Below are 26084 nucleotides of genomic sequence, written 5' to 3'. Positions count from 1 at the left end.
ACATCACATTAGAAAAAGGCTATAAAAATTAATTATGAAGTAATATGAATTTATTGGTCCTGAGTTAAAAACTAGTTTTGCCTAATGCCAATTGCCTGCACATTTTCTACTGTACTAATATGCAAATTAATGTGTTTCCTTAGTAAGCAGTCGATGATTAACTATGTCCGAGTGATGACCCATCTATAAGAAGTTTTAATATTACCACAAGGATGGGTCACTGCTGCTGTTTCATATAATTGAAGCCAACATTGGTAAATTAACCAAAATTTCTGCACAGTTAGAATAGATCCAATTCAGCCAGATGGGTCAACAGCCTGGACCTCTCTCCTCCCCAAGGAGGGACCCCTCTTTGGCAAGATTCGCACCACCGACTACATCAGATGTTACCTGGGAAAGTACCCTTAACAAAAGCACTGAACTATTAACTTGAGCTTGATTTTTGCAGTAAGTGTATTTAGCAACGACAATTCCAAATTTGTTATATCTGTTGCCTTAATAAATCATCTATCTTTTCAACTTTGCGAAACCATTTCAGTGAAAGTCCTTGAGAGGGCTCTGACAGGCAATGTTGACTCTGATAAGTGGCTACACACACAATCCTTTAGACATAAACTGTTGACAAAGTCTGGGACTAAGACTGGACCTAGCCACACCTAGGCTCCTCTCTGAGAAGGAGTTTAGAAAGCAAGGAGGTCCTTTCAGAACCTCGTGACTCAACAGGAGGGCTTCCCCCCGCCAGCTACACATCAGACTCATACTCTTAACACAACAACGACTTTAATTAAAAGAACTAGACCTAAGAGATACAACTTCTACCAAAGAGAACACAAACTACATGATTTTGGTGGAACTGTAAACAAAAAATTTAAGAATGGAACAAGACTATGATCAAATTATGTCAGCCACAAAATTTAACAATACTGGCTCAAAATCTAATTGCTACATACTTAACACAGGAAAAAAGCCTTCTTACTGTTTTTCGATAAACATTGTTTTAACTTTAAGATTAAACATGTGGGAAATTGCATAAGACCTGACTATTTCTAGATTGATAGCAAATTTTTACCTTAAGAACTGAACTGCAGGTACACTGCTGCATAAAGAAGAATAAGAAAGAAAAGGAATTCTTACCTAAGACACTATATTCAATTCACTTGCTTTGCACCATTGCATTCTTTCAACAGTCTCAAAATATGCAACTTGTTTATCAGAAGCTTTCTATCAGCAGTGACTTTCAATCAGCCAAATGAAGTTCCATCATTTAGGGTTTACCAGCCCAGTACAACATTTTAAACTATTTTATTTACTTGTCCTCAAAAATCTTGATACTTCACAGAAGACATCTGAGAGATGCTATCCAGTGTACAAGCTAGAGTCCTAAACCAGCATATCTCATGCTGCATCTAGTACATACACTGTTGTAAAACCAGCGCAGCTGCCTCTGTGCCACACAGCAACCACAGAAGCATAAGTACATCCTTGCTCACATTTGAGAAGCTCAACTCAGACCTTTGGTAGACAGAGTAATACGGACAGAGCTTTGCTTTTGGGTGACCAAAGATTCTAAACAAGCCTAAGATGCTCAATGACTTCCTCATTTCTCTCCCAAACAAAAATATACGCCAGTGTTATGCAACCCATACTCTCGCTATTACAAACTGATCATGTTCTTTAACATAATCTTACCCAATAACTTGGCACTTGACTCAAGTATCTTGTAAAGATCCAGAATGACATAGTACAGGGGTGAAAATAGAAAATACTTTCCAAGATATCGTAAGCTATTAGCAAACATCATGTCATATAATGAAAGTTGAATTGTTAATACAGCAACCTCTGGTGGCATAATTGCATGGTGCCATAATAGCATAACCTGATCTTATAAAAATTATGCGATGAAACAGGTTATATAAAGTAAAATTTTTGTAGAGTTGAGTCTTCACCATAGGTAAGGGTGCAATACAAATCACAAAAGTGTACGCTTTTTCATCTTCATTTTCTTTAAAAAAATAATTCAAAAGAGCTTAGAGTCACCTCAAGTTCTTTAAATTTTATATTTGAACTAAAACATGAAGACTGTACAATCTGTTCATTACTTAAGGGCTGTGATATTTTGTGGCCAAGTTAAGAGTTCACTTGGTTGAAAACCAGCATTCAGCACTACTAACTCATGGTTTTATCATGAATCATCCTTTCTAAAAAGACGCATGTGCTAGAATCAGAGCATTGCAGGACAAACCCAACTTACAACTCTAAGATCATGACAATGAGTTCAGAAATATGTAAAGCAGACATATGCATTCACATAACTTAAAAATTAACTTCAGTTTTTGAAAGTCTGGGCTATCAATACAGAATTTTTTAAATATAAAATTATTAGTTTATCTTCCTGTGTCCTTTCTTGATAGTTTCACATTTTCATGCTAGCATCAGTGTTCAGAAACAGCAAGAAACAAAGGAAAAGCAGCAAAGACATGCAAAGTTCTATATTATAATCCTTCCCTTAGCTACAGATTTTTAAAGTTGGAAGTAAGTCGCAACTAACCGCCTATACTGTGCTTGATTTATATTTTCATCTTTGTAGGTTTTTTCCATTAACTTTTTTAAACATTTCCATTAGCTTTATGTAGGATTCTAACTAAACATGTAAGGGATTTCCTTGTTATTTCCCACACCCCTGGCCCATTAACAGTTTTGCTGAAAGTGAGAGTCAAGTTCATTTTGCCTTTTTGCTAAAGTTCTACAACCAACAGAATACATTGTTTTAATCAATAAAACACTGTTAGCGATACAGGTTTTCAGAAAATGCTTTTGTGTTTTCTATACTTAATGAAATCCTGCAGTAGATACACCTGTAGAATCCGTTCAAGTATAAATGCAGCTTTAGAGATGCAGCCTACTAACCAATAACTGTAATGAGAGGACCATCTAGCGGTGACAACCACAATTCACACTCTGCTGCTTTAAAGACAAATGCACACTGTTAATCTCTGCAAGTCACTGGACAACTTCCAGTCTTTGGCTTTTTCATTCCATAGCTTTGTTTCTTTAATTCAGATTTTGACCTTCTATGATGAGGCTAAACAAATGGGTTTGTTGTTTAGCTGAATCTGTTCCTGTTATGAGAACATCTATGTCAATTCTTCCACATGTGAAAGTTGCTCATAGCATCAAATCATTAATCTGAAGACACTAGCAAGAATGAAGCTGCTAATAACTAGGCTACAAAATAGGTTTGCTTACATCACAATCCTCTCCTCAGAGAAATCCATAATACCTTTTTTCTTAATACAAGAGATCAAAAATCACCAGTCAAAAAATTACAATTGTACTTGGTATGTTTTACATCTCCATCACATTTCAGCTAAACAGATTTGCAGTTTAACAGACCAAATTATAACATAAGGGTCTAAGATTGCCACAAATTAGCAGGGACAGGAGAGCAAAAACTTAGATTGGAGGAAGCTGACTGAGAATGTGATATACATATAGTGGTGTTTGTTTCTATATTTTGAACCTGTCAAACAACTGCAGAGATATTCTTCCCCAGCTACCACAGTAATAGAAGCTGTGAGAAATCCTCCTCCCTAATGAAGCTGCAGAGAGTAGGCACAGGGAGAGGTTTATGTAAGCACACATTTAACTACAAACACATGAATGAGCTTCATAACAAAATCAAAACATAAAACAGTAGTAGAGCATTTGTTTCTAACAGCTATTCTGCTTAATTTCTGAAAAGCTCTGATAGGACTCTAGGTCAAACAATACTCATGAGAAAAGCTTCAGGCAGTTTCTCCTTAGAGACAGGCATCCTAAAGAAACTAAGCTACTTTGTGAGTTAGAGGACCAGGTTCTACTGTAATATAACCTAAACCAAACTATAACATTATGAAAACTGAAAGTTTGGTCTGAACAAATCTCTGTCTCTTTAGCACCTGTAAGTATCTAAAGAGAACTAGAGGATTTTCAGCAACTCAGAGAAAGAACTGCTGGATTGAAACTGACTTCCCTTCCGTACTTTTGGGCATACCTTGATGCCTACTTATGGAACTGTTCCCCAATTTTAGTAGCAGTCATCCAGCCTCAGATTTCTGTTCCAGACTGTTCTATGCATCTCTTGCAACCCTACCTACACCATCCCACACTGTGGAAGGTTTTGAGGACAAGAGAGCATGCTCAAGCTCTTTCCCCACAGGGTTCTCTATAAAGCAGGGGGCAGCAGTCAGGAAGAGGCAAGCCTCAGCCACCTTCTTTGCTGTTCAGCCTTCCTTTTTCAAAGGAAATTGAAACTTTTTCCAAAGGAATGAGCAGGGGCCAAAGGAGATATAGGACAGGAAATGGAAACTGTGTGCTGGCTTTACATCCCAATTTTCAAAATTGACTATGCAACCATACAGCATCAAGAGACTAACAGAGCACTTGACATCTCAGTTAAGGCCACAGCTGTAGTGGCCCACTAGACAGCACAGACTGCATCTGCACATGGGTAGAAATCACATTATGAATGATTACAGGAGAAATCTGAATGCCAAGAGGCTAGTATTTTATCTGAGGTAAGAGCAAGCAGTAACAAACTGATCATTTTCAGCAGTATCTACCTTGCAAAGACATTTTCTTCATTACATCACTTGCATTCCCCACAGCTCATGATAAGGTATACAAGAGACAGGTCTGGCATCAAGATTGAGCTGGTGGTCAAACCTCTGCTCAGATCTCCGTGGTTGACGCATGTCAAAAATCCAGACTTCATTCTGCAGAACTGCATGGTGGTACATGGGTATTTGTTTTACCCTTGAACGATTCCAGACACTCACAACTCTTAGCTTACAATCCCCTCAATACATCTGTTACTGCAATTCCACTATAGTATGTTGGGAAGCACAATATTTCTTCTTCTCAGATTTAGGAAACTCCATATTGTCTTTCTGCTGTTAACATGAATATGTCCATGCCCTATACACTCACCCCTCAAGGCACTCATAGCATAGGTATCTTCTCACCCATATGAGTTGACTGTTTTTACGAAGGTGGTTGTGCAAAATTAGTAGGTGAAAATCTCTTCAATTGGTATGAATTTTGGTCAGCTGAATTTAAGCCCAGGGACAAGCTTGAGTTTAGAGTAAGGCATTGTAGAATTATTACTAGAAGATTATTGCAGATGCAGAACTGACAGATTATCTTTATTATTATATTTGCCATATTGACTCAGAAGACTTTCTGCCTTGGTAAAGTGATATCACTCTGCCAACAGTTTAGGGACACTACTTGTGTAGATGACTATCAGCCCACCTCCCCAATATCGCTCGGTAAACTTTACTTCTGAAGAGTAAGAGCTGTCACATAGAGCAAACATAAATGCTTCCAGATTGGAACACAAGAACATTCATAATTGTGTCACAAGTTCAAAAAAGACTGAAATCCATTAAACTCATTCAAAACTACAAACACACCATAAATATTATTTTCCACTGTTACGTTTTTCCAATTAAAGTTTAAATATTTTTTTAAAAAGTCTGCATTACTTATCTTTAAAGACGCTTGATATTTTAGGTTCAGAGAATGAAGATATTAACTTTTTTCTTTGTCCAGGATAAGCAAGTTGCAGAAAAGCAAAACAGAATTAAAGCATAGAAGAAAACAATTATTTTAGATGTTAAGAGTATTTTGCAAGGGAAGAGCTAGGGTTTTGGTAATGTTTTTTAAAATCAGTATTATCCTTGTAAATTCATATCCTGTTCAAGATGTGAGGAAACAACTATTCTACATTTAATATTCTTTGCCTTATTATAACTTCAGTTATTTTCTATATGCATCAGGTAAAAGGTACCATCATTTATAGAAAAATAGTTTCCTCTAGACAGCAGCATCATGTTGCCTTTCAAAATTTAAGTTAATCCTCACCTGTTCACAGTTAAACAACTAATAATAAAGAATATGCAATAAGGAGCTTACCTTTTACACCACCAAATGGACCATAAGTCATATTACATGCAGTTCTCTGAAGATTGTGCTCATACATCAGTTTAATCTGATACTGGTTCCCATGTTCCACATTTCCCAGAGTTCCTACAAAAAACCCAAAGGGTATATATTTATATCTTTGATCTATGCAACGTGGAAGAAGTAAAAGAGCACCAGTTTAAACAACCTGAAAAACTAAAACTTACTCCTAGTGACTCTGAGATATGAAGGCTCACACTGCTGCTTTCTTTAAAAAAAAAAATCACCAAGCTACAAAATTCCTAAAGGCCAGAACCGGAAATAAGGTCTCATTTATACCATATACTAAATATGGTATAAAGACTCAGCAAGAGGCTGAGATTTTTATTAAAGGTATTTTTCTTCATGTTAGGCACACCTCTAAGATCAGAAAAAAAGCCTGCTCAAAGGGGAGTTCTTATGATTTTCTGCTGATTCAGTGAATATCCTATATCCAACAGCCAGCCACAGCTATAATAGTCTTCGTCTCAAATTAAGCTGTAGCTAGTCATTAGCTATAATTTGACAAAGCTATGCTTAGGGCACATTTATCACTTGCCTTTATTCTGAAATCCGATGCAGTGATCAACAATGTGAAGATAAGAGACAAACATACGGTAACAAAAATAATTTTATGACATATATCACATTCTCTGAAAAGGTCTGCATGAACCTTAATTTCCTGACTCCATCAGGGAACTAGCAGAAATTCAAAAATTCTTTCTAAAGAAACTGAAGTTAAAGCTTCCCTTTTGATAATCAAAAGTCTTTCCCGCATCCCATGAAGAAAACAAAGTTGTTCATCATGTCGAGTAACACTTAAGGACTAATATTACCAAGAAAAAAACCAACCTTGAGAACAGTCATATAAGCAGGGAAAAAGGTGTTTTGAGTGAATGATATCTAAGCTAAATCCTGCCACAGCTTTAGGTATACAAAGATTATTCCAACACCAACTTAAACAACATGCTATGAAAGACTTGTAGTTTATGCTAACCCTTTGGACAATTTCTCCAACTAAAATCCAATATAGCTTTTAAGCATTTACCCCTGTAAAGCACTATTACAGAGAAGGGAAAGTATGAAAACTGCAGTACATCTCAAAGTATCACCCCTCAACAACCAATTTTACAGGTGTCTCCAGGTAAGACAACTAGAAGGCAAACAGAAGCTGGAAAGAGAGCATGTGTTTGTAACCTATCTGCCTACAAGGCTGTGAATAGGAAGCAAGCTGCTCCTACAAGAAAACCATGCTCTTATAACGAAAGGAGCCACAGCTGCCCTTGCACACAAAAAATGAACAATGTATAGTTGTCTACTGAATTTTGAAGATGGAGGTACAATCAATAGACCTCTTAAATCTGTGCTTTGCTTTAAGCATATATTAGAGGGAATTCAATGCACAGAATAGGTATTTTGTGACTTGCCTCTTTACATACAGAGAGAACACAGCACTTAATTTCCAGACAAAGGCAGTAGAAGAAGGAGGATTTAAGAAAAAAACATAGTAGTTTCACCTTCTTACCAGTAGTAACCTCCTATCTTCTCTTGGGCTACATTACCAATGTTCCAGCTTTCTAAGAAAGTATCTGGATTTTTGAGTTCAGAAAAAGTTACAATTGTTTCATTTTTAAAGAGCCAACTAAGTTGTCATTAAACAACCATTTGTTCATTAGCATGCTGAACAATAACACCCACTCCTACAACTGTAATGAGAACTAGCTGTTTACAAGCACTACCAACCACAGACCATCACACACATCACAGCATCTCAAGCACTGAGCAGATCAGCAAATCTGTTAACCATTGGGAAATATCTAGACCTAATTACTCATGTTTCTTCTTCATATATGAGTTTGAGTGACAGAGCATGACTGCAGCTCTGCTGGGTTGATAAGCAAGCACTGTGTATACCAAGTTTAGCATTTAACCTAATCCAATCTTGAGAATACACTTAAAATCACTGGAAAGCTTGTATCTGTAAACTAACCTGAGACAGCATACACACAGAGTTTTCGGCAATGCAACACAGCCAGATGAAGTCCTTCAGTACCACTGTAAAGAAGGTTAAAAAAAGCACTGTTTTCAGATAAATTCCAAGTAAAATGCATACAGGATAAAATTAAAGTAACATGTTGAAATTACTTCCAGGTGTGGGCCAAATACAAAGGTTTGGGTGTTAGAAGCTAGCATAAAAAACCCAGAAGTCCTAATCTTCCTAAATTCATGCTGCAGTATTAGAAGTTACTTTCAAAATTAAAATGAATCCTTTAAGAACATATATTTAATTGGCTGTAAGAAAATCTACTTAGAACTTATTTTAAAAATGAGTTCTTAAAGGATTCATTTTAATTTTGAAAGTAACTTCTAATACTGCAGCATGAACTTTACTTTAAAAATGAGCGAAAAACCTGTACTAACCATGGGAAAGACTCGTGCTCTGAGACCAAAGGCCACAAGCTGAAAGGCCTGCATCAGTTGGAAACTGCTGTTCTTTTATTCAAGTACTCATGGAGTGACCCTGTGCAGGAATTCTAATGCCTCACCCTGTGAAATGATCTAAAACATTTTCCATAGTTACAGCACAAGAACTTTCTCTGCAAGAAATACTACTTACATTTGGGGAAAGAAGAATGTGAATATAGGATTCTAAGTTTATAACTTCTGCCTTCTTTTTTCTCTCATTTTTAAAATAAAGTTCTCCTAAGTAGATTCTCTTATAGTCAATTGAATACAAGGCCTTTTTTTTTTTTAGAGTCATAGTATCTCCTCTCTACCTGGCCACTTATTTCCACTAAATTCATTGGAATTAAAGATCTTAAGTCCTCTATCAAACCCAAAATAACTGACCAATATTACATCTTAGATCATAACAAGTTATTCAAGTTTTCTTAACACCTAAAAAAAATTCACTATAAGGCTTTTCCTGTTCTACATACTTTTAAAAAATTGTACAAGTATCTGGAAGATTATCCTCCACATATACATTAAGAAAAAATTTTCTCATATCAAGATGATTCAAGTAGCAGATCAAACACATACTACAGTATTCATAGATGTGCTTAATAGTCATCCATCTGGAAACTGAAAATTCACTCCCAAAACAAAGAAAGAAAATCACATCTAAGCCTTAAATAAACAGCAACATAGCCTGTTGTTGTTGACTTACGAAACAAATTTTCCCACTTCCACCTGCAATATTGGTTCTCGTAACTGCACTTCCAAGAGCAAGTCTTCAGGCTGTACTTCATCTCCAGGTTTCACAGGATGTGGATTAAAGATTCGGAGATATCCCATGTAACTGCCCACAATAATTTTATCTATAAAAAAGTAGCCAAAGAATACAGAATACAATAGCACATGCGGAATTTAATTTGCTGCAGAAATGCTTCAAAGAATACCCTAAAAAGACAGAAATATTTACACAATTCAATTAATGTTGATAACACTCTGTCTTCTCGTTTAAGATTAGCAACTAGCTGTTTTGCAAATCCATGAAAACCTGTCAGCAAAGGGTTCAATATTGCAATTATCATGGTGGTGGCACTGACCATTGTTACTATTCCATCATTTCAGATTGACGTTCACACTTCTTAAAAAGTCCCATTCTGGTCTCGAAGAGTACTTCAAACTTTCAGCTTCTACATCTTGGATTTGTGCATACACACATCACACCAGCAGAAGTATGACATTCTAAAATTGAGACCGATGACGTTTATCCAAATGCAAACCAAAGGCAGATAATTACTACAACAGGTCAACAAAGCTAGGCCTTGAGATCACCTGCTCTTGAGACAGATCCATTATCTCAAAGAGGAATGCAATAGTTACATCAGAACTACTTTAGAAACAGTATTTTAAGCAGTTAGTCATTTGGTCATTAGTGAGTAACAAAAAATTATTAATGAAAAAAACTAAAGAGGTCCCTCCCATGATAACAACCAACAACCTAAGTTGGTGGCCAGTACTTATTTCCTCTAGATATAGGTCATCATATCAGTGCAGATCAAAATCAAAACCAACAAAACTTGTCCACAAGTCAGGAGAACATACAAATACTCCTAAACCAAGTTCACCAGGCTCTAAATGCTTGGCATAGTTCCACAGGACCCCACATCAAAAGCTCAGAACAGCTGCTTGCTTCCTCTCTTCTTCAGCCACAAAACTTGCACCCCCAAGTCCCTGATTTAGAGAATACTGACTGCCTTCCCCACTCTCATCTTTTCCTCAGTTCAGTAACAAGCATTTCCATCAGCAGTAAACTAAATCTATTTTAGTTATTAATTCCTTAAAAATACTTAAACTTAACTGAGGACATTTTGACCTGTGGCTAGGCAATTGCAACTAGCTGATTCACTTTTGGTCCTGAACTCTGGAAGAAAAAGAACCTAGTCTAAAAAGAAAGAGGAAAATACAATGTTGAGAAAGTAAATAAAACAGCAGACTACTACTCCCACAACACTGTCTAAGTCCTACTTTTATATGAATTACATTTCTTCTACTAGGAAAAGACTATTCAGAACTCCAGCAGAATTTGGGCGTTTTTGATCATGGGTCAGTCTACACAACACCAGGCCTGCTGGTGACAGACAGGGTACACCTCTCTCAAAGGGAGAAAAGGATCATTGCACCAGAGTTAGCAGGGCTCACTGAAAGAGCTTTAAACTAGATTTGAAGGGGGGTAAAGGATAAAATGAGGCTCACTAGAGATAATCCTGGGGGCAGCAGGCCAATGTTTGAGGGACAGTGTGCTAGCAAGGTCCTTCGGTCTGCTGTCTCAGGAAAGGCAGGGGATAGAGAGCCACGCAGCAGCAAAGACTCAAGTTATTAATGTGTTAGAAACCATGGAAGCACTGGAGACCAGTCACACAGGAATGAGGACTTCTCCCCAAAAAAAGATGGTGGGATCAATAGCCCAACTGAAGTGCATCTATACCAATGCATGCAGCACGGGCAGCAACAAACAGGAGGAGCTGGAAGCCATTGTGCAGCTGGAAAACTATGATATAGTTGTCATCATGGAAACATGGTGGGATGACTCGCACAATTGGAGTGCTGCAATGGACGGTTATAAACTCTTCAGAAGGGATAGGCAAGGAAGGAGAGGCTGTAGGGTTGCCCTGTATGTTAGGGTGTGTTTTGACTGTCTACAGCTTGATGATGGCAATGAAGGGGCTGAGTGTTTATGGGTGAGAATCAGGGGGAAGGCCAACAAGGCAGATATCATGGCGGGAGTCTGTTACAGACCACACAACCAGGATGAAGACACAGACGAAATATTCTATAAGCAGTTGGGAGATGTCTCACATGGGGGAACTTCAACTTACCAGATGTCTGCTGGAAATACAATACAGTGGAGAGGAAACAGTCCAGGAGGTTCCTGAAGCGTGTGGAAGATCTCACCTGGCACAGCTGGTGAGTGAGCCAACTAGGTAAGGCACCCCGCTGGACTTATTGTTTGTGAGCAGAGAAGGACTTGTGGGTGGTGTGATGGTTAGAGGCCATCTTGGACATAGCAATCACAAGATGATAGTGTTTTCAGTTCTCAGAGAAGTAAGGAGGCGGGCCAGCAGAACTGCTACCTTGGACTTCCAGAGGGCAGACTTTGGCCTGTTTAGAGGCCTGGTTGACAGAGTCCCTTGGGAGGCAGTTCTGAAGGGCAAAGGAGTCCAGGAAGGCTGGACATTTTTCAAGAAGGCAATCTAAAAGGCACAGGAGCAGGCTGTCCCTATGTGCCAAAAGATGAGCCAGTAGGGAAGACCAGCCTGGCTGAACAGAGAGTTTTGGCTGGAACTCAGGGGAGGAAAAAAAAAAAGAGTTTATGACCTTTGGAAGAAGGGGAAGGCCACTCAGAAGGACTACAAGAATGTCATGAGGTTATGCAGGGAGGAAATCAGAGGGGCCAAAGCCCAGCTAGAACTTAACCTGGCTACTGCTGTAAAAGACAATGAAAAAATGTTTCTGTAAATACATCAGCAACAAAAGGAGGGCTAAGGTGAATCTCCATCCTTTACTGAATGCAGGGGGAAACATAGTGACAAAGGCTGAGGAAAAGGCTGAGGTACTTAATGCTACCTTTACCTCAGTCTTCAGGAGTCAGACCAGTTGTTCTCAGGGTACCCACAACCTTGCACTGGAAGACAGGGAGCAGAATGAAGCCCCCGTAATCCAAGGGGAAATGGTTAGTGACCTGCTACGCCACACAGATACACCCAAGTCTACAGGGCCTGATGGGATCCACCCAAGCGTACTGAGGGAGCTGGCAGAAGTGCTCACCACGCCACTTTCCATCATTTATCAGCAGTCCTAGTAACCAGGGAGGTCCCAGTTGACTGGAAGTTAGCAAATGTGACCCCCATCTACAAAAAGGGCCAGAAGGAGGATCTGGGAAACTACAGGCCCGTCAGCCTGACCTTGGTACCGGGGAACATCTTAGAGCAGATCATCTTGAGTGCCATCATGTGGCATGTACAGGACAACCAGGGGATCAGGCCCAGGCAGCATGGGTTTATGGAAGGCAGATCCTGCTTGACTGACCTGGTCTCCTTCTGTGACAAGGTGACCTGCTCAGTGGATGGGGGAAAGGCTGTGGATGTTGTCTACCTGGACTTTAGTAAGGCCTTTGACACCCTTTCCCACAACATTCTCCTGGAGAAGCTGGCTGCTCGTGGCTTGGGCAGGCATACTCTTCACTGGGTTAAAAACTGTCTGGATGGCCGGGCCCAAAGAGTTGTGGTAAATGGAGTTAAATCCAGTTGGCAGCCAGTCCCGTTCTGTTTAATACCTTTATCAACAGTCTGGATGAGGGGATCCAGTGCACCCTCAGTAAGTTTGAAGACAACACCAGCTTGGCTGGGAGCATTGATCTGCGGAAAGGTAGAAAGGCCCTACAGAGGGATCCGGACAGGCTGGATCAATGAGCCAAGGCCAGTTGTATGAGGTTCAACAAGGCTCAGTTCTAGGTCCTGCACTTGGGTCACAACAACCCCATGCAACACTACAGGCTTGGGGAGGAGTGGCTGGAGAGCTGCCTGGCAGAAAAGGACCTGGGAATGCTGGTCAACAACCAGCTGAATATGAGCCAGCAGTGTGCCCAGGTGGCCAAGAAGGCCAATAGCATCCTGGCTTCTATCAGAAACAGTGCAGCCAGCAGGACTAGGGAAGTGATCATCCCCCTGTACTTGGCACTGGTGAGGCCGCACCTCGAGTACTGTGTTCAGTTTTGGGCCCCTCACAACAAGAAAGACATTGAGGTGCTGGAGCGTGTCCAAAGAAGGGCAACAAAGCTGGTGAAGGGTCTAGAGCACAAGTCTTATGAGAAGCAGCTGAGGGAACTGGGGTTGTTTAGTCTGGAACAAAGGAGGCTGGGGGGAGACCTTATCACTCTCTACAACTACCTGAAAGGAGGCTGTAGCAAGGTGCAGGTCAGTCTCTTTTTCCCTAAGTAACAAGCAACAGGACAAGAAGAAACGGCCTCAAGTTTCACCAAGGGAGGTTTAGATTGGATATTAGGAAAAACTTCTTCACTGAAAGCATAGTCAGGCACTGGCACAGGCTGCCTGAAGAGTGGTTGAGTCCCCATCCCTGGAAGTATTTAAAAGACAGGTACAGGTGGTGCTTAGGGACATGGTTTAGTGGTGCACTTGGCAGTGCTAGGTTAACAGTGGGACTTGTTTAGGTTGGAAAAGACCTTTAAAATCATCAACTCTATGATTCTATGAATTTCTACTGAAAAAGGCTGTGTACTAAACCAGTAACAGCTCAACTTTGTTAAAATCCTCCTGAAAAAGGGACAGTATAGAATAAAAATAATTTTAAAAGACTATTGCAATGGTGAAACCAACCTCTACTGAGCAAAAGCAGAGCTCCAAGATGAGCATGAGTGTACCAGAGAAAGATCCCAAATATTTATTAATTTAGAAAAACATACACAAAACTCTCCCTGACAGCAAAGATCATTCCACATTATTAATGACTACATAGAAAAGCAGGGTTTACTCAAGCAGAATCACTTATTTCAATGGTCCCTTATTTTCCAGGCAGAAAAGGTTGTTTGTTTTTCTAAATTCTTAGCTTATTAGCTCTCACCTTCCTTTTTTCCCCTTACATTTTTTCAACAACTTACAATGTATGTTTGCTCCCATGACTAATTGAAAATGTTCTATTATAAAAGATACCTACCATTGAGGGAATAAGACACAAGAAGAATTACTACTGAACACAAGCAAGAATTAAAATGTTTAGAAACCTACAAATATACAAAGACAAATGGCATTGAATTTGTCTTCTTAAGCCTACAAGGACACATTAAAGATAGCAGACTTTAAACTAACTAGCCAACTAGCCTGGCTAACAAGCTTTCAGTACACATTAGTCAAAGCAAACTTGCAGCTATGTAGCTTAAAAGTCAGCAATCACAAAATTCTGATTTTACCTTGTCCACTGCCACTATTATCAACATCAGCAACACACAGGCAGCCTTGATCAAATTCTTCCTTTTCTCCAAGTGTGGTGGACCACCAGTCTCTAGCTTTAAACAACGACATGCTTCTTCACTGAAAAGGAAACAAGCCATTGTTAAAGTGTATATTAATATATATACACACAACTGTTTATACAAATGACAATTTCTCTGTTAGCAACAACTTTTAGAGTATGTTCCATCTCTTAGCTTCACATCACTCTAGTGTCAGCTGAATAAATGTTCATTTCAGGTGTGTTGGGTTTCTGGTTATATAGCTCAGAAAACAACCTTAGAAAGCTTCTTGTCATTAATTTACAAATTAGTTGTGATAGACACTGCTAGTTATATGAAGAAAAAGCAATAAAATAACAGCTTTTTTAAAAATTGTTAAAAGCCTTCTGTAACAAGCATTAAGAACATAATATAACTTTTCAAAGTCACAGAACTGAGGTTTTCTCTTACCAAGGAGCATCAGGAAAAAAAAAAAAAGATTCTGATGCAAGTCTTCTGCAAGAGAACGTATTTTTAGAAAAGTTAATGAAGACATAAAGAGACAACATCAAAACCTCCACTGACTAATCGCCTTGAAGATGCCCTAGTGACACAACTAAAGAAGTCAGTCGGATAGGGCACAAATCAGCTTTTCTGCTCCCTACCTGCTGTTATTTTAGGAAGGGGGGGGGGGGGGGGGGGGCGGACAAGGGAAGGGGGAGGGGGAGACTAATCCTTTTGTAGGCGGCTTGACAGTAACATTACCCTAGTTCGAAACTCGCAGCTCCACGCCTACGCTCTGCCATGAGCGGGACAAACCTGGACACACTCGACGCCGCAGCCCGCGGAGGTGAGGGGCAGCCAGGCAGCGCCAGCTCCGGCGGTTCTTTCCGGGAAGAAGGAAAAACCATGGGCTCACCCCTTGTTTTCCTTCGAAGCAAACGCAGCCTGCAAGCCCGCGCCTTTCCTCTTTAAAGGAAACCATATCCGGCAAATAAAAACATTTGTTTTTTCACCTTAGGCAGTTACTGTCGTTACGCCAGCTAGGCAACCGGTGCAACCGAGTGCAGGCCGGCGACAGCACAGCCCTCCCCGCACCCCCTCTCCCTCACAGAGCCCCTCTGTAGCACCCGCAGCCGAGCCCCGCGCCCGGACACATCCACCCCCGGGAGCGGGAGAAGAGAGACAGAGACCGGCAGGGACTTACCTGGGCGGGAGACGGCACCGCCCGGGCGCGGCGCGGTCCGAGCTGCGCCGGTGGGGAGGGCGGCAGCCCCCCTTCCCCGCGGGTGCTCCTCCCTCAAGCGCGGCCTGAGGCGAGGCGAAAGGTGAGGCACAGACCGGCAGCCTTACAGCCCCCTCCCCGTTGCCGCCGCCATCTCCAGCGTCCCTCTCACGCCGCCTTAAGTACCGGCCGCGCCCCGCCCCGCCCCGCCCCGCCCCGCCCCGCCCGGCCCGGCCGGGCCCCGCCCAGAAGGGAGGGCCGCGCTTGGCGCCGACACTGGGAAATGTAGTTTGGGACGCGGCGCGACGGACCGTTGGGCTCTCTCATTACTTCCTGCGCGCCGGGGGGGTGGGGGGGTGGGGGGGAAGAGAAGCATTCCCCTGTATTTCCTGGGGGAAAAGCCTAACCTCCCGGCTGGTGATTTGCCTTTTCAAGCCCTCACAGAAACCTCACGCCCTCGAGGCCCGCCCCCCGCGGCGCCCAGCTCCACCAGCCGTCCGCCTTCCTCCCCCCCTTTTCCCCCCCCCTTGCGTGGTACCGCCGGCAGGCCGCGCGCACGCGACGTCTCGCGGGGAGCCCGCGCCGGCGGCGAGGCGGCGGGGCGCGTGCTACGGGGGCGGGCGGCGCGCGGCGCCGTCGTTGCCGGACTCGCCGGGTCTGGCAGCCGGCGGCGACCCGGTCGGGCCGGCGCCGAGGGGCCGCGCACGCCTCCTTCAGCGCCGAGGGGCCGCCCCGCTTCCCCGCAGCGGCTGTCGGCGCCTTGCCGTGCCCCTGGCAGCTACCATGGACAGGACCGCCGTGGCGAAGATGGGAGCGGTGGCCAGCGCCAGCGTGTGCGCCCTGGTCGGCGGGGTGGTGCTGGCCCAGTACATCTTCACCATGAAGAAGAAGACGGGCAGGAAGACCAAGATCATCGAGATGGTACGTGGTAAGAGGCCGAGAGCGGGGGGGGGGAGGCAGAGGAGGCCGGCGCCCCTCGGCCCCCGGCCGCACGCCCTTCTTCTCCTTCTCCTCAGGCCGGCGCCTCCCCGGCGGGCCGGCTCCCCACGGCCGCCCCTCTGGACGCCGGCGGACACCCTTCCCTCCGCAAGGCGCGGGCGGGCCGGCACACGCCGCCCTCAAATACCAGCCCCCTGCCCAAAGCGGGCGAGTCCCTTCTCCTACGCATACGTGCCCGACAGATCCTGCTGTAGGCAGTTCGTCTGCTGGCTGACGCCAAAAGTTAAGATAGGGCTTCCCCTCCAGGTGTGTGGGACTGTGTCTTGTGTCCGCCCTTCGGGGCGAAGGGGCAGAGGAGGGGCGCTGAGCCCAGCTTCTGACCGCAAGGGCAGGCGCTGGAGGCAGGAGCAGCTGTTCCACCACAGCACGGTCCACCAGCACTGAAAGCGTCTGTCTGCTCCATCCTCTTCTGTCTGCCCCACGTGTACCTGTGCATAAAGCTATAGGTCTTGGTGGTGATTTAAAAGCCTGCTTGTAACTTGTTTAAAAGAAAAGGGGACGGGGGGCATGTTCAGCCCTCTGTTGAACCTGGGAAGCAATGTGTTCAAAGGAAGATGGAGCTCGCTCTCTACTGCCCTTGCTAAACTTTTTATTTAGCATATTATTTAAATATCTGCTTATCAGTAGCCGGATGGTAAAAGGTCTTAGTTTAGACAATATGCTGATTACGTTGAAATCCTTCAAAATCTGAGTTTATGATTTGTACACCGCTGTACTTAAGAACTGAACTGAAATCATCAAGTCACTTGATGTTAGCCAGTGAATATTTTGTGATCTCCCCTGCAAAACCTTACTAAAAGCTCAGATTTATTTTTTTAATTATATGTGGAAACATAGATTTTGCCAAGAACTAGGATTCTGTATGTAAATTGTGAGCTGTCTAACCCCTCACTTGGCCATGTGATGCAACACTTGCCAGTGGAAGTCATACAATGCAGTTTGTGATAATGTGGGTCCAGACAAGAATTCCACTGTGCGTTTCTACTACTTATGGAGTCATACTTACTGTTGAAAAAATATTTGAATGCTGTTTCTCGTCATCAGTCATATCACTCAACAATTTGGAGGTGGGTGTCTTGCTTTTTAGTTTCCGTGAGCCCACTTACAACAACAGCTTGTGGGAGAGCAGAAAGTTTGGATTGCCGCTTTAAAGAGGTTTTAGATCTATTTCTAAAAAAGGGCTTTGGACTCTATAATAGGATTTTACAAAACTCATTTGAAAACTTACAGTGGCATAACACTGGTTAACTATAAATTATTCTTTTTTTTAAATTCTAGTACTGTAATACTAGAACTTACTTGAGAGTTATGTGGACAATAAAATAACAACATTTAAAAGCCTGGTCATACAAACACTCAAAAGGCAGATCCAATAGTTTCACCACCTCCTATTCACAATATCCCATTTGAGGTGTAGTTCAGAAAGTGCCTAATAATTGCTGAAGATGTATTTGTATTAACTTTCTGTACAATGTTTAAATGGTGTTTCGGCTGGGAAGACTTTATCTTCGTTGCAAAGACTTTGGTTTTGGTAGGGGAAAAAAATCGTTACGCCAATGTTAAATTGATTTCTGGTAAGTAAATTTCTTAAGTATGTACTTCAGGTAACATTTTCAGAGCTGTGTTCTTGGACACAGATCTGTGATCCTAAATAGATACTTCCAAATATTCTGCTTTTATGATCAGAGTTTTTCTCAACTTTAAATTGCAAGGGAAAAATAAAGCTTGTTCAAAGCATGTCAGCTTGGACAAAAATGGAAACATTTTACCAATTGAATGCAACACATTAATAATATCTGCTCACTTTGAGAGCTGGCATTTCAACTGCTATTCAAGTTGGCAGCTTCCTCAGCTAACACACATTTTTAGTTCATCAGCTGCAAGTCTTCTTTCTTCCTCAAGGAGTGTTTTCAGTGGACACATGTAATCAGGCTGTGAAATTTCTTTGAAATAAGTGAAATAATTATGTAAATTTCATGCCAAGGAGTTTCATTTGTCAAATAAGGGCAAAAATGTGTTTGTTTGCTTTACTTTAATATGCTGGACAACTCCCTGAAATAGTTTTATCCACCAAGGTAGATTTGATTCAACATTTGTCATTTACAAGACACTGTATCTGTTATAGTTTATCAAGAGAGAGACCTTCCTTTGAGCTTTGGGTAGAAGGTGCTGTTTCCAGTCTGTAATTTAGTGTAAGTTAGGGGGGTGGTAGGGAACAATAATGCTTTATTGAAATCTCTTTTTTCTAATACACAAGTTACTATACCAGCCTGGTCTTCTGTGTTAGATGAAAATTAAGGGATTGTTCTTGTATTTTTGGTAGATTTTTTTTGATTCAGGTTTTCTTTGGGGAAGATTACACTTTGATTTTATAACCCCATTAGACTCAGAATTACTTTGATTTACAACTTTTATCAAAATCAGTAGGGAGCAGGCCTATTTACATCTTAGTTACATGACTTTAATTCTCACCAATGAAATATTCTTTCATTATAATTAACTACAGCAATGCATTTTTTTACTTTTTTTCTTAGTTAAAATAAAATTAGGTGAATATAAGACCCAAATGTAAGTAAAAAGCTGGCTTATAGCAGTGTTTAAATGCTAAAAAGACAGTGACCTTTACAAATCAATTAGAATATCTATAAAACAAGTTAATATCAGGGATCATGATGCCAAGAATGTTTAATATGAAGAAATGTGGAAAGGATTCTCAAGCATTGTGGAAAACATAAGGGTAACCATGTTTCCTTCTTGAATAATAAAAATCAAGAAATCCTTAAGTATCTGTCTCACATTTCAGTAAATGAATTCTTTCACAAAGTAATTAGCCTGGTACACAAATTTAAGCTTAGTAAAGACACCATAAAATTGCTGCATCTTATTTGGAAGCAAAGGTTTAAGTTTGGAATTAAAGTATCAATATCATGTCTTCAATGACCGTCTGAAGTTTGCAAATAGGGAATTTCCCTTAGGCACTATTAAATGTAGACAGAGTTACTTCGGCTCCACTTCTGAAGTAACAGAGGCATTAATAGTAAATACCTAGTCAATCACATGAAGTTTTACTCTCTGTATTAAGAAACAACTATCTCCCAAAGCCTTCTGTATTACTTTTCACAGCCAAATTGCCATTTCTGTGAAACTGTAAAAGTATTCGTACAGCCGGGTGAAGGTAAAAATTAGCTGCAGGGTTGCTAACTTTAATTTAAAGATAAGGTTAATAATTAATTAGAATCTTAAAGTAACTTATTAGATAAAGTTTGATAGCTACTTTAAAAAGAGATTAAACCTTACTGTAACACTCAGTCTTCTGGATTTTTCAGGCCTCAGACAAGTTTGCAATGAAGTTGTGGATCCTTATATAGCAAAGCAATTTTACTGACAATGGGCTTTGGTTTCTTGCTTACTCTTTGCAAAGCCTTTAGAAACTCAGCAGAAAACAGGTGTTCACAAACTAGAGTGAAAAATGTTGCCTAAGTCTTTTGAAAATGCTCATCTGTAAGGAATAGTCCATGCTATTAACCCCATATGGGTTTAATATGGGGTTAATGTAAGAAAAACTGCTTAATGGAGTAACAGTATTTTTTGTTGTTTGTCTGTTTCATAAACAAAGTTGTTAGAACCTTGGATTTTTTTCAGCAGCTTGTTCCTCACCCTTTAGTTTTGGAGCTTTTTGTTGTATCTATTTTATAAGGATTGAGAAACATAATAGAGGTGGTTGAAAACAGAACAGCAGAATACCTTAAACTGAGACTTATTCTCTCAGGTTTATTTTCCTGAAAACTGGGCAAACACTTAGTTACATTTGTCTATTTCTCCGTTCTGTCCCTGAAGTGAGAGGATCTAATTACCCGAAAATGAAATTATTGTATCAAATTTCAAGAACAGAAAATTAAAAATCAACTTAAAAAGCAGTTTCTCATTTTTCAGGAAACTTTTCAAACAGCCATTGTTAAATGTCTCTGGCCAGTTTCCTTTTTAATATGTTGGGGGAGGAAAAGAAATGCATGGATTTTTGCAGTATTAGAATTTACCTGGAGAGAAATAAACAAATTAAGAAGAAGTGAGGTAACTGCTATTTATCTACTTTCCTAAGAAATACAGGAACATATTCTGTGAGCGTGACTTTCATAGGGTTTGTGCGAGGATATTTTTTTATTATTATTATTTTCTTTTACTTACCAGTCTCTGGTGAGACTGGCTTCTTGTTTCACAGGGCATCAGAGCGTTTGTGCCACAGATGAAGGATACAGACCTTTACAGCTGGCAGCCATCACATACCATTCCACTTCTTTATTCTTGTCTTGTTGCTAGTAACTAGTTGTTATAGTAACTGTGACGTTACTCTGGCATGAGGCATTGATGACCTCCAAGTGGAGAATGAAGTAAAGGAGTATGTAATATGTAGCATAGATGTGATGCTATCCTTCAAGAATCTAAACGGCTAATACGTGAAACTCCTTCATACATACTTTTTCCTTTACGAAGACAAAGAGTTTGAGCCTGACCACACTGGAATCAATAAAAGGGGAATGGAAGGAACATGGACTCTCTCTAACAATCACCACTGAAGGACATTGTCGCGTTCTGGGTATTGCAGTGATATTTAAAATGTCGTGACCTTGAGAGCTATCCAGTGATGTGATCCATGTGGGAATGATACCGTTCCAAAAGAATGGTGCCGTGATATGAGCCTAAGTAGTGAAAAGTGAAAGAACTCCTGAGAGCTAATACTGCCCCTACCTATTGACGTGTGACTGAGAGCCCTTACATTACTAGTGACTAGAGTATTAGAATAATTTTTAGAATATTGTTACAATTTTAAAACCAAGTTAAATTTGATAAGAGTACTGGGGATGTGATATAAGTATTTCTATAAAACTTGTTTTTTGTTTAGGCTGTATTCCTCAATAGAAGAATCACATTGACAGAGTGATAAACACCGGCATTACTAAAACAAGGTTGTGTTGCCCATAGGCTTTTTGCACAGATAATCATAATATATGATAACCTAGAATGTGGCTTGTAAAGCAAGTTTACACAGGCCAGGAAAAACACTTTAAGTATAGTTCATGTTGATACAACTTAGATACTAGTAATACGGTTTTATCCTCACTGTAAAATAATTCAGTTGGAAATATTAAAAATGTGGATCCTAGGAGAAGAAAAGTGGACTCAATTTCAGTGTTTGCTTCTAACACCGTTGAGAATCAAAAACTAGTAAACTAGTTTACTATACAGATTATGTACATAGTAATATTTTACTTTATTTAGTATAATAAGCTGATCCTACAATTTAACCATCTGTTTCAGAAGCAGGTTTTAATTTTCTGAAATTGCCACTGCCTTTTTTTTTTTTTTTTAATTCAGTAGGTCTTGAAACATATATTCTTACAGGGAATGGCTATGGGAAGATCAATTAAATCTTTAATTCTGCATTAGTTTCTTTAGAACTGATTTATCCTAGTCATAACAGTTACCAAAAACATGATGATGAACTACACCTGAAAACTGAGCTCCAAGTAGTAAATAAAAGTAAATGTCGGGATATGATATATATTGTAGGCATAGGCTCAGAAGAGCTTGTTTGCTGCTTTCTTTTATCTTATGTGTAAAGTCTTTCTTCAAGATAGAAAAGCAATCCTTCAGTGAATCATTCTGCTCAGGAATATGTTTACCTTTTCATAAATGCTGGGTATGTGGTAAGTCATATTTCAAGTGATTTTTCTCCTATTTGTGATAACTCTTGATTATTGGTTGGGCTATAATGGCATCTGTTCTATTAAACTCTTTTTACAGATTAAAACCAATAGTATATACTGCAAGTATTAAACATGTTACCTTTAACTGTCAAACAATATAAGCACTAAGAAGGTTTTTTAATTGTCTGAATATACATATCATTGGAAATTTGTACATATTATAAATTAAAGTTGCATAGCATTTCAACAGTCAGTCTTGAGTTAACAAGAACTACCAACTTTTATAAAAAATATCTAAATTGATCAATACAGGCATTGAAGAGACCCAGGGTATGGGTTCATGCATTTATTGGCAGGAGAATACTAGCGGCAAATTCCATAGCAATTTTAAATGTACCTGTAAATGTAAAAATGTCACAATCTATGTAAGTCTGGAAACTTTTTTTAAAATACCTTAACTTTTGAAGTTCTTTCCTTAAAAGAAAAAAATAGAATAGCTGCCTTTTACCTTTGAGTTTCACTTGAATGAATTGCATAATGCAAAATACATAATCTTTTTCTGTGTTGGCTACTTCTAATTCACATTAATAGCCATCAAGCCATCAGCTACCTTTTTTCCTTCCATGTGTGCATACACAAGCATGTTTTGTGCAAGTATACTACAGTATGCTCTTCACTTACTGTGAAGAGTAAGTCTTGGAGGGAGTTTAAGAAAAAATATCGGAGGACAAGCACACTGTTAGATTTTATTGCTATAAGCTGGTGCATTTGTCAGATGGTAATTTAATTTTCAAGATTTAAATTTTAGCTAGTTGAGTTGCAGCAGACAGTGTAGAGCAGCAGGTGGCACTAGTGTGAATTTTGTATCGTTTGCAGGGTAGATCTCTAAAGATGGATATTCACTATTTTGTAAGTAACCTGTCATTTAAGAAATCCTGTTCCACAACGACTGGCATTTCTTGGCCACTACCTGACTCCAGGTCAGACACGTACAACTGAACTGCTCCTGCATGCAGAGGGCCTAGAGTAGCAGCTATGTCTCTGCTGCCTGTCAGATGCTCAGCACTGAAATTTAGCTGATCCCATCACATGCTAAGTGCAACTGAGAGGCAGGAATAGCTCACAACTATTATTCCTGGCCTTCTTTCCTAGCCAGTGTGCAAAGAGGTATAAGCTCAGGTAAGACAGGGCAAGAGAGTTGGGTAAGTATACTGTCATGGAGGATGTGGAAAATTAAAGTTAGGACATGAAGTCTAATTTTTCCCCTGGCCTTCTTGCAGTCACATTACTGTGCAGCAGTCGATCTGTAGTGACTATTTCTTCCTGGGGTAGAGGTCTTCGTATAGCAGTTATGTTGACCAGTTGCTGGATGTCAGCTGCTTTCTCTTACCCAAAAGTAATCAATCACCAATGGTCAGCTGCTGTAAAACATCAGAGAACTTATGATGATTTTTTTTAGCCCCATGTCAATCATGCAGCAGCTTGACTGGCACTGTGCCATTAAGCTGGAATCTGTGACTGTTGTGTTGGTCATCTCTGTCTTAGGTTATTTGTGTGGAGTTTCTGACTTAAAAAAAGAATTGGTGCTCATTAAAAGTCCACTGGATGTTTCTAATTTGGCTAATCCTTATATCAATAGTGTTTTACTTGAATGTTAAAAAAAGATGAGGCATGTTTCAGTACAAGTGGACATATGCTTAAGGTTGCAGCACGCAGGTCAAAGAAGACACCATGTTTAAACACTAAAAATAACTATATTCTTTCTGTTCAGTAATGCCACAAAAGAATACAGAACTGCACTGACTTATCTTAGACAATAATTACAAAAGTAATTTTTAATAACATTTCTATAAATTATGTAAATAATGCCTATTGCTAGAAGGAGATGTGGCTTCTGCTTTCATATATGCCAACCTTTAAAAAAAAAAGGAGTTAATTTATTTGATTTGTAATTTCTTTTTTAAAGTGGTGGGGCAAGGCCCAGACTTGGACACTGAAGAGTCATTAAATGTCTAATTATAGAATTTCAGACTCCTTGAGCTGGTTTTGCCACCAAGAAAGATTCCTGTTCAAATGTACTTGTTCTTGCTTGTTTCCCTACTCTTTAGCTATAGCTTCCTTCCTGCACCCTTATATAGAGAACTGTTGTTTGCCTGCTTTGCAAACTGGATCACTGAAATAATCCAAGTTTATTAGAGCTTTTGTTTTTACCTAAGAGTTTGTTTTACTCCACCTTATTGCTGATTGAATACCACTGAAATGTACCATTAACGCTGTTCCTTTAAAGCTTTCCCTCTTTGTTGGAAACTTACTAGTTATCAGACTAAAAGCATAATTTTTACACTTAGCAGTAATAACACAACACTTACTTATTATCCTGGATTGCCTCTGCCTTTGCAACATAAATCAGTTATGGGTAAGCCTCAGTCTGGTCTGCATGTTACCATGGAAAAACTGTGTGTGAAACTGAAGGGTAGGAATTAGTATAAAGCAGTAGCAGTATTGGTACATTAGCAGTAGTAGTAGTATAGTACAAAGTGGTAGTATTAGTACAAACTGGTTTTGAACATGTCCTATATCACTTCCAGAGGGCAAATACACAGAGATACAAGAAATAAGGAGCATCCAGTTGCATCTTTGAATGGATCCAGGAGTCAGAAACATCCATAAAACAAATAAAACAATGAGACACAGAGGCAAAACAATCCATCACGCCTCAAGTCATCATGCTGCCTACTACCTTTAAAATGAGTGTATGGTAACTGTATTTCATCTTTAGACTTAACGGATTATTTTTTCAAGAAGTTTAAAGAAGGGTCTGTTCTCAAAGAGATCCTAACAGTTAAAAACTTAATTAGTCTCAATGTGTAACTTTAATTGGAATATTGTATTAGCACTACATTCTTCCATCAGAATTGTAGTGTCTGGTAATGCATTGTAGATTAAACTTTGTCCTGCTGACTTTGCTTTCAAACTGGGTCCTGCAACTCCACCATTCAAGGGTCAGAGTTTATTTGATCTAGATACAGCATTCTTAGGCTTATTTAAAAAAAGTCTAAGCAGATGGTTCTTTCTTAGAAGCAGATAAGAGGAGACGCAGCAGCAACTGCTTCAGTCCAGGCCCTGGGCTTAATGCAAAATCCATTCTAGATAGTGTTACATGGGAAGCTTCTAGGGAAACAAGCATTTGTTTTAAGTTCTTTCAGTGCATGTGCATATAGATATATACAGGATATTTAATTATAAAAAGTATACATGCAAATGTACAGTTTGGGGAAAAAATAGTATAGGACATCAAAATTATGTTATTATGCAAGGTGAACTTTTGCACACCTGATAGCTAATTAAGAATTTATAAATATACCACAGTATCTACATACTGCCAGTTCTTAGAATTCTATACTCTCTGCCTAGGTATTTTGAAGAAGGATTAGTTGTACCCACAACCTCGCCTGTAAGCATTCTTTCAGTAAGCGTTAGATTCTGTGTAACATGAGAGGGAAGTGGATCTTCCGGATAGCCAGACTCCAACATCTATCCTGTTACCATAGCACTATTAAAGGAAAATGAGAGTACCACTCAAATTCAAAAATTCTAATTTGTCAAAAATGAATTTTCTGTATCTGTGCTCTCTGAGGAAGAACTGGTAGGAAAAAGGAAGGATGGGGTAAAAAATAAGATACTTGAAATTAAACTGAAGCACTGTCCTGAAAAGCAA

The 26084-nt window shown here is 40.0% G+C and overlaps 2 protein-coding genes across 3 annotated transcripts in view; one reads left to right on the top strand and one right to left on the bottom strand.

Annotated features, from left to right (window-relative positions):
* The window catches only part of BBS9 (Bardet-Biedl syndrome 9), a 304975-nt gene extending 289178 nt beyond the window's left edge, over positions 1 to 15797 (bottom strand). Inside the window, exons 1-5 of the mRNA XM_082327678.1 lie at positions 15645 to 15797; positions 14417 to 14537; positions 9152 to 9302; positions 7973 to 8037; positions 5956 to 6069 (exon numbers count right to left, since the gene is read on the bottom strand). Coding sequence (XP_082183804.1) covers positions 5956 to 6069; positions 7973 to 8037; positions 9152 to 9302; positions 14417 to 14528 — 442 coding nt within the window. The 5' untranslated portion in view covers positions 14529 to 14537; positions 15645 to 15797. The remainder of the gene's footprint in view (positions 1 to 5955; positions 6070 to 7972; positions 8038 to 9151; positions 9303 to 14416; positions 14538 to 15644) is intronic.
* Positions 15798 to 16349: 552 nt separating this feature from the next.
* NT5C3A (5'-nucleotidase, cytosolic IIIA) overlaps positions 16350 to 26084 on the top strand; it is a 30003-nt gene continuing 20268 nt past the window's right edge. The window contains exon 1 of one of the 2 annotated variants that reach the window (XM_082327727.1): positions 16350 to 16557. In XM_082327727.1, coding sequence (XP_082183853.1) covers positions 16446 to 16557 — 112 coding nt within the window. In that variant the 5' untranslated portion in view covers positions 16350 to 16445. Of the gene's footprint in view, positions 16584 to 26084 lie in introns of both variants that reach the window. The other variant, XM_082327723.1, reaches the window with a different exon arrangement.

The sequence above is a fragment of the Platalea leucorodia genome, assembly GCF_965183815.1.
Source record: "Platalea leucorodia genome assembly, chromosome: 1".
Classification (NCBI taxonomy): Eukaryota; Metazoa; Chordata; class Aves; order Pelecaniformes; family Threskiornithidae; genus Platalea; species Platalea leucorodia.
This window is presented reverse-complemented; position numbering and strand designations above follow the sequence as displayed.